The 8,965-nt window shown below is 53.8% G+C and overlaps 1 protein-coding gene across 3 annotated transcripts; it reads right to left on the bottom strand.

The window, feature by feature from the left end:
* Positions 1 to 680: 680 nt before the first annotated feature.
* On the bottom strand, positions 681 to 6,375 carry RTL6 (retrotransposon Gag like 6). Of its 3 annotated transcripts, XR_010411291.1 has the most exons (3): positions 6,138 to 6,375; positions 3,117 to 5,921; positions 681 to 2,976 (listed from the first exon to the last, which is right to left on the bottom strand). XR_010411291.1 is itself a non-coding variant. In XM_045872358.3 (2 exons), the coding sequence occupies exon 2, from the start codon at positions 5,606 to 5,608 to the stop codon at positions 4,889 to 4,891; it is 720 nt and encodes a 239-aa protein (XP_045728314.1). In that variant the 5' UTR covers positions 5,609 to 5,921; positions 6,070 to 6,375; the 3' UTR covers positions 681 to 4,888. The 3 variants fall into 3 exon arrangements, 2 of the variants coding, with proteins under 2 accessions (XP_045728314.1, XP_045728313.1); XM_045872358.3 differs by having other exon boundaries at positions 681 to 5,921; positions 6,070 to 6,375; XM_045872357.3 differs by having other exon boundaries at positions 681 to 5,921.
* Between the last annotated feature and the right edge of the window lie 2,590 nt (positions 6,376 to 8,965).

The following is an 8,965-nucleotide window of genomic DNA, read 5'->3' as shown; positions in this document are numbered from 1 at the left end:
CCCCACTCTATCCCATGGGTCCCCAGTGGAATTGTTCAGAGGCTACATGAGAAGTGATCTTGCAAAAGATTGAGTGCAGAAGTGGGTGTGAGACTCCAGTTGTCTTATATTGAGCATTAAAGAAATTTGCAAAAATGGAGAACAATGCCACTCTTCTCATTTTTTTGTGTTCAGAAATAGTTTTCACTAAAATATGCTATTTATGTTGTCATGTAATGAGTTTATTTTCAAAATAATATTTCCAGACATTCTCCATTTTAATACGGTAAATGTTGATAAGTAAAATCTACATAAGCAAAAGCTCTCGGGGGTCCCTAAGTTATTTTTAACGGCGCAAAGGTATTCTGAGACTCGAAGGCTGGAGAACTGCTCTCGGTCCCCAGGCATGTGGGCTGGGCATCGTTTTACTCATCCACAAACCCCCAGCACCCAGCACATCCATCCATGCAACAAGCTGGCAAAGGCTTATAGAGTGCCCACCACATCACATAGTTACAGGTACAGCCGTGAGCTAAAGGGACAAAACGTATGTGCCTGCGTCATGTTGTTCTGTTGAGAGTCCAGTGGGCATCGTGCCCAACGAGAGAGGGGATTGGCTGTGTAAGAAGTCAAAATGTCAATAAAACACACACAAAAGTAAAAAGCTGGACACATGTGCAGCAAATATGACACACAACAGGTTAATATCTTTAATATATAACGAGCTCATACAAATTTATCAGACCCCAGTAGATAAGAGCAAAGGACACTGACAATCCACAAGAGGAAATAGAACTGCTTAACATGGAAAGATGTTCAACTTTGCTAAAAAGCAAAGAAATGCAAACTGAAACACAATGCTACGTTTCATTATCAGACCAGCAAGTATTTAGCCGGAAGATAATCCTCCGAGCTGGCGAGATGGTGCAAGGGGCACATACGTACTTGCTGGTGGCAGTGTTAATGGATACAAACATTGCTGGGAACCGTTCTGTCCATATGTAATAAGGGGCTCAAAGGTTTTCCTATTAATTCAGTAATTCCACCTCTGAGAACCTATCCTAAGGAAGTAACTTGACATTGGGGAAAAGTGTTATGCACGAAGAAATTCTTCCGTTTCTGGTGGTGAGAAATTAGTAACGAATGGCATGGATGATCAACCATGGGCACTACTGTCCGTCTCCGTGATGGAGGACACAGCCATTTCAAACTAAAATGAGTAGTAACGTGTAATGGGGAAGTCGCGTCACAGAAGTGAAAACACCCACACAATATGGTATCTCTTACGGAAGGTATTACCACCACTAAGTCCCCACAAAAAGAAGAAAAACCATGATGGATGGGGGGGGGGGGCTGGCAGGAGAGCCACCAACATGTTAACACTTCACTCTTCTCGCTTGCTACCTTATTTTCCAAAATTTTTACAAGGTGTAGGTTTGCTCTGATTATGAAAAGACCTGGTGCGTTGTTACTTGCTCGTGGAGTTAGTGACATTGCAGAGAGGAGCGAGGGTCCCTCCCACCTCTCCCACTGCATCTGCACTGCACCAGCTGCCACCCCCCCCCACCCCCCGTTAGGACCCCGAGAGACGCCATGGCGTCGTCAGCTCTCCCCACACAGTAGACCTGTCCTACACCCAATCCTCTCCCGACGCCGGCAAGCTACCTCTGTTGGCCCAACAAGGCGCTCTGCACTTCCTTCTGCAGAGTCCAGTCTTGACCTCAGCTCTAAGCCCCCCGTCTAACATTTCCCAGGCACTGGGGAGCTTAGTTTTTCTGCAAGGATCTCGATCTCCTCCTCCTCCCACCCAAACTCCACTGCTGGCGGTGGCCCATGGGAATGTCCTTTTATACAACTGTAGGGCTTGCCCCCTTAAGGTAGCCTAAGTACGTGCCCAACTCTCCCTCACATTTCTCTCCTATGGGCCGAACTGCCAGGACCGCGGTGACCCAGCAAGTGGCTTGTCACACTTGACGGCAGGGACCCACACGCCAGGAAAAGTCCTACCAGCACCTTCTCGGGGGGCTGTGCACCCCTGTCATTACTTACTCATCATATACTTACCTGGGACCCACGAACCAGGTCTTTGCTTTTTCCTAGAAGTCACCGAAATGCTTTAGGACATTAAATTAATCCCAAGGTCACACGATACATTCGGCCAGGAAGTCACCCCTTATTCTAAATTCCATCTCAAATGATGCCCTGTTATGCCATGAGGCTTACTTACCAGATGGGGTATCAGGTAGACCAGAAACACCACAATACATTTCAAATAATGTCAACACCATGAAAAACATAAAACTTTCCCTCACGAGCACTGTTTAACACTACTAACTGCCTGTCCCTTTTACAAATCAATACCTGTTCTCTTAAACTGATAGAAACCACAACCCCTAAGTCTGTACAAAGCCGCTCCCCTCCCCCACTTCCTTCTTCAGCTTGACCCTCCCCGACCCGCGGTCTGGCTCTGGGCTGCATGGAGCGCGGGTCTCATCCTCTTCCACTGGGAACTCAGATGTCTTTCCCCCAGAGCCACAGGGGGGCTCCCAATGTGGGGCCTTGTCTGAGTCCGATGTGGGGCAACCCCCTGAGCCTCTCGTCTACTCACTTCCAAAGCCGCCGGAAGCGGTCAAGGTCACAGATGTGCAACAACACCAGTCCCAAGCCCATGAACAGGAGCACCAGCGGCTGAAACACGACTCACCGAACCAAAGGGAGCTGGAGGCTGGAGCGGCAGCCTGGACGGGCCAGGTCAGGGGGGGACAGGCAGCATGGCCAGCCCGGCCCTCCGCGGCTCAGGCCCTGCTGCGCGCAACGCAAGCATACTAGGACTTCTACGTGCCACATGGGTAGGCCCAGGGGTCGGCGAGATGGCACGGTTCCTGCCCTGCTTCCATGCGGGGTCTCCCGCCCTCACCAGGCTGGGCCACATGGAAACGTTCAGGGTGCCTCCTGTCCCCCGGGTGCCTGCACCCCTGCATCCGTGGGCACCTCCACCTAGCAGGCAGACAGTAGAGCACTGAGCACAAAGAGAAAGTGATCTGTACATCCCCCACCAGAGGTCCCACCCCCCAGAATGGTGGCCCCACTGTGTGTCCTCCCCCCCCATTCATGCTTAATGAGCACCATGGTCCCACCTGAACAGCCTTGGCTGGAATCCAGGGGGGCCTGAAGCCTGTATTCAGGCAGTTCTTCAGCAGGGCGATTGGGCTAACAGAGTTTACAATGAGTGGGTGGCAGTGGTCCACGAACCCCAGCAGCCACTGAATATCCTTGACCTTGCAAGGCAGTGGCCACTTCAAGAACGCAGTCACCGTCCCCAGCATCATCAAAACTCTTAGGAAGAAAGGATAGACCCTAGGACCCAACCTCTGGGTATCCCAAGACACTGGTCTCCGGGTGGGTGCAGAGGCTATCCTTCTGCGGTCAGGGCAGGACCATTCGGACAGGGCAGGTGGACCCAGGGTAAGACACCTCATCTTCCCCATGGTCCAGGTGGTCATGTAAATGTGGTCCGTTTGGCATTAAATATGGTGAGATCATCATGGTCCAAAGGGCTTGACCAAGTCTCATTTAGAAAGTGATTTCTGGGTGTCCCCCGTGAGGAACCCAAAGGCCGTCCACCATCAGAGGTGTAGCTTTGTCCCTCGGAATTCAGACCCAAGTGCCAGTTTTGTCCTGTCCCCACATTAAGACCAAGATAGACTGCAGCTCTTTCCCTTTACAAATGCCACAAAGGCCCTGGTGGGGCCTTCCTTAAGTGCTTAATGATGCATCCCAGAGGATTTGGGTCTCCAGCTAGGAGTCCCTATTTTCTTAGACAAAGGCTGGACACCCAATGGGACAGCCCAGGCATGGGGAGGACATGCTACACGCTAGAGGTGGTGCGGGTGGCCGAGGGGGCCGAGGTGAAGGCCACATGTCACCTGAAGATGGGAACAGGTCTCAAGCTAGACAGGCCTACCGCCAAGTGATGGGGGGCAGAGAGGAGGGGGTGACTACACACTAGTTGGTGGTGGTGGTTCCCCCGGGCGCACCCCCCCGTCCTCAGCCCACCGTGGGCCTCAGGCAGGGATGTACATGAACGTGCTGCCTGTGGTCGCTCCGTGGAACGGCTCAGTGATCCACAGTCATGATGACCTCCTGTAGCAGGCAAGTTCCAGATTCCCAGAAGGCCAGTGCTGTCAGAACATTGGCAACTAAAGCCAAGCATTCCTGCAGGTGCATCCTCTGGGGGCTTCTCCCTTTAGCTGCATTAGCGGTCTTTCCCAGGGGCAACAATGGGACATACCGACTCCATGTTCATGCGCAGAGCAAAGCCTGCCCACCAGAAATGCTTGCACCCACTCCCAGCGGTGAACACCTGGCCGCCGCAGCAGGGTCGAGGCCCCCGCCTGCTATCCCAGGGCCTGGCAGGGCTGGTGATCACCTGCAGGTGCGAAGCCAGACTCCCCTCCCGCAGGTACCCAAAACACACCACCAGCCTGGCCAAAGTGGCTCCCCTCTATCATCAGCAGGGAGCTGCCAGAGGGGCCTGCACAGGGTGGAGTAGGAGCGTCCATGAACCTAGTCAGGCTGGGAGGGATCAGCCCAGATGATCGGCAGCGGGCTGCGGGGTCACTGTGGCCAAGCAGCAGAGCTGTGGTTACCAGGAGAGCTGGGGGGGCAAGCAAGAGACGGGAAGCATGCACGGTGGGGACAAAGCTATAGCACAGATCACTAGGAAGCAAGGTGGGTGACAGGGCGCCCAAGAGTGATGAAGGAAGATCTCCTTATGGTACAGGTCTGGAGAGGCAGGGACGAATGTCTTCAAACAAGGGTGATGCTGTCCTATGGGCATTTCTTCTACGTAGCAAAGGGTGTACGCTGTCTGCGTGGCTGTAGATGCGACCCGGGTGGTGGCTGATCCTTAAAGGTTCCGAGCTCGGGTGGGCAGAGCCGGAGCTGGACTAGTCCCACTGGAGGCTGGGTGCACCGGGCAAGGCCCCGTGCCCGTGGCGGCCAGCTGGCGGCACAGCATCTGCCGCTCCCGCACGGCCCGATTAGAGGCAGAAGTCTTCCTGATTTGGGCGCGCCGTGCATGCCGGAGTGGAGACTTGTAGGTTCTCCGCAACTCTGCCAGGAATCCCTGATAGTTGTTTCGCAAGGGGCTGTCAGGTTGCATGTGGGGGATCGCCCACTTCTCTGCCTCCCCGGTCAGCCGGGACACAAGGAACGCCACTCGTTCGGCCTCACCTGGGAAGCGGGAGGCCTGGAAGATCATGAACCTGTCCATTTGCATCAAGAACCCTGCCAGCTGGCCGGGGTCTCCAGAAAAGGGCTCAGGCAGAGAGGTTGGAGGCGTGGTCATTGGTCGGGTCCCGTTGGAGGTAATTGCGGAGATGGGCGGGGTGATCTGCAGCGCCCCCGGAATCCGGGCCCTGGTGCGTAACAAGGTCAGCTCTGCCATCACGCTCTCCAGCATGTTGGTGAGATTGGCCTTCTCTGCCCGCAGGGTAGAGGCCTCCCGCCTCAGCGCCGAGTTGGTGAGGCGCAGGGAGGTCAGGGTGTCGATGACGTCATCCATTTGGGCACTGGTAGATGCTGCCGAGGCCGGGCTTTCAGCTTTTGATGTCTGGGGTTGGACCATGTTGGCCAGAGGTCAGCCAAAGGCTGAGACGGGTGGGCTGGGAGAAGGGGTGTGGGTAACCCAGAACCTGAGCACCTGTGATGCTAAAATCGGGCAGACCCCGACAGGAATCAGGGAAAGGGCGGGGTTCAACACTCAGAGCGGCTGAGAAGGCCAAACCAGAAGGCAGGGCAGACGGAGCCGCGGGCCGAGCACAGCCGGGGCCAGGCCGGTGGGGCAGGCCCTGGGGGATGCCGATTCCGGAGGCGGCTCTTTTAACGCAGACCTCACCAGGCCAAGGCGGGCTGCACAGGGGGGTGGGCTGTTCTGGGCCCTGAAGGAGGAAAAGATGTTTTCAGAAACGTCTGGACGGCGTAGAAAGGGGTGGAGGGGAAGGCCGCGGGGGGGGGGGGGGGCGGAAAGCGCGTGGGCAGGAGCGCCCGGGCCCGAAGCCCCCTCCCCGCGCGGGGCCCGGCGCCCACCTTGCGCAGAACAAAGGGCGATGCACCTGCGGCGGCGCGGGGGCCCGGGACGGGCGGCGGGCGCGTACCTGGGTCTCCGCGGCTTCTTCCGCGGCTCCGTCTGCCGCGCCGGCCGCGACCAAGATGGCCCGATCGGGGGACGCGGGCGGGCCGATGAGTCACGGCGGCAGCGGCCCGCGGAACTGCTTCCCGGTCAGGTCAGGCCGGGGCGGCGGCGGCGGCGGCAGGCGGGCGCGGGCGGCCTCGGGCGGGAGCGCGAGCGGGGGCCGGGGCCGGGGTCGCAGCGGAGGGAGGGCGGGTCGCGGGCGGCCGGGGCGCAGGCGGGGCGGGCGCGGCGGCGGAGGCGGTGGCGGCGGCGGCGGGCGGGCCTCGCGCGGGCCCCGCCGGTTGCCATGGAGACAGCCCGCTCCCGCGTGCGCGGCGGCGGCCGCAGCCCCGCCCCGGAAATGGCGCACGCAGCCCCGCCTCCCAGGACTACCGCTCCGCGTCTTTCTGCAGCAGCCAATCAGCGATGTCCGGGGTTGCTGTTATCTTATTATTAGGAGAGATGCCTTCCTGTTCTGTAATTCTTTCTAAGGTTACGAGCGAGGCTCTTTCTGTATATGTTGTAATTATATTTTTTTAATGAAACACGCTTTTCATATTGTAACTTGAATGCAAATTCAATACAATACATATTCATTGTAGCAAATTTTGACGCCACAGAAGTCTTATAAAAACAGTTTTGTATCACTCAAAAATCCCTCCACCTGAAGAAAACAAATAGTAATATTTTTTTTGTTCCACCCAGTCATTTTTCTTTGATATATTCTATTTCAAAATACTAATTTTTGTACTTTATGAACTATTTTTTTTAAAGATTTTATTTATTTATTTATTTGAGACAGAGAGAATGAGATACAGAGAGCATGAGAGGGGGGAGGGTCAGAGGGAGAAGCAGACTCCCTGCCGAGCAGAGAGCCCGATGCGGGACTCGATCCCGGGACTCCAGGATCATGACCTGAGCCGAAGGCAGTCGCCCAACCAACTGAGCCACCCAGGCGCCCCATGATTTTATTTATTTAAGAGAGAGAGAGCATGAGAAGGGGGAGGGTCAGAGGGAGAAGCAGTCTCCCTGCCGAGCAGGGAGCCCGATGCGGGACTCGATCCCGGGACTCCAGGATCATGACCTGAGCCGAAGGCAGTCGCTTAACCAACTGAGCCACCCAGGCGCCCTTTATGAACTATTTTGTAACCTTAAAAGCACACTGAATTTTGAGCATTTTCCCATTAAAGCTATTTCAAAAGCATGACTTTTCAGTTATTGCCTATAGAGTTCCACTGAAATCGCATACCATGCCCCTTTTGATGGATCTCTATCTTATTTCCTTGGGGAAGTTCTATAAACCTTTCTTGTATATAAATCCCAGACTTTGCTCTGCCAAGTTCTCCAGGGTAATAGCCAAAGAGTGAAATTACCAGGCCAAAGAGCATGAGGATCTGGATGCTTTTCCTGCGTGACCCTGTTGAGCTGCTTCTGGGTGGTCAATTCCAGGTTGGGGCACAGCGAGAGAGAGAAGACACCCACCATGCCAGTCTTTCTAGGACACATCTTCAAGGAGGCTGAACCACTTGCAGCCCCTGCATTCCTCAGTCAATCCTGGGACAAAATCAGCTTCTCTCACACCTTTCCAGTTTTCACTTGTATAAAATGGGAATTGGAGCATGAGGGTGTCAGTACTTGAAGAGGATAGTCTAGCAGTGCCCACAACTGCATGTACCCCAGTATGCCAAAGGGTGCACTTTTCGTGACCAGCTGAAAATTCTAGGACATAAGGCAAGAGAGGAAAGAAAGGAGATGGTGTTTCTTTAAAATGCCTCCGTGAGATCTCGCAAAGGAGATGGGGGCAGGAGCTGCATTCATCTCCACTGAGGTCAATGACTTTAAATGCAGAAATTGGCCTGGACCGCATTACCCCTCCCACTTCTTCCAAACACACACAGGAATCCCCGTCTACTCCTGTGAGTCACCCCATCAGTCTCTCTGCCTCAGCCTCAGGGTTGTACCTCACCATATCCCTGAACGCTGTACACAGGAGGGAAGTGTCTGCTATAATTTCAGGTGTGGTTGACACTGTAAATCCTAAATTCCCGGGTGCATTGAATAGAAGGTACACCCTCATTTCAGAAATGATGAAACATGAATTTGAAGAAATATGTAATTTATTTGGACTTCTCATTATTTCAAATAGGATATAAAGTGGCATCACATAAAAACAGTGAAATAAAAATTATAAGAACTTTAAAAATAAGAAAACCAGGGGCAGAGTATTTAGCTTCTGATCCAGATAATCGATGGTTCATGCTCTGAAATAGCTCTCTCTGCTACAAACATAGAACAATGATAAACTATACAAACAAAGTATTGAGAAGATCTGGCTGGGCTCAAAAACAAGATGAACTCCACTGTGGTCCAGAAACACAAACTACTTAGTATTGACAAGCCGTGGGCTTGCTGGGCCCTAGGTCCTGAGGCATAATGAGGACATAATGGTCCTGGCAACAGTATCAGGCTTTTTCTCTTTGAAACCGGGGGAGAGGGGGGTCACCTGTATGCCGAGAGGAGTCTGAAAAATCTGCTTTGACCATTTCATGGGGGCAACAGCTTCTGTGAAGGTGTAGCCCTGGGACAAGGAAGAACACACAGTATCATGAATCTCATGCCCCCGGCTTGACAAATAGACCCTGAGGGCCAGGAAGCATGAAGCACCACCACCCATATAAAACATGTTCTGTACTGCAGACCGGGCATCACGGGAACAGCCCCAAACTGCTAGACTAGGGAGGAAGGGGGCTCCAGAGGATTGAGTACACAGAGAATACAGAGAGAGAGAGAGAAAGTGAAAGATAGCCTTTT

Source organism: Mirounga angustirostris, unplaced genomic scaffold (genome assembly GCF_029215605.1).
Source record: "Mirounga angustirostris isolate CCGP_5_RB_7025 unplaced genomic scaffold, mMirAng1.0.hap1 SCAF_5, whole genome shotgun sequence".
Classification (NCBI taxonomy): Eukaryota; Metazoa; Chordata; class Mammalia; order Carnivora; family Phocidae; genus Mirounga; species Mirounga angustirostris.
The sequence above is the reverse complement of the archived record's forward strand: the minus strand, read 5'-3'. Positions and strand labels throughout refer to the sequence as shown.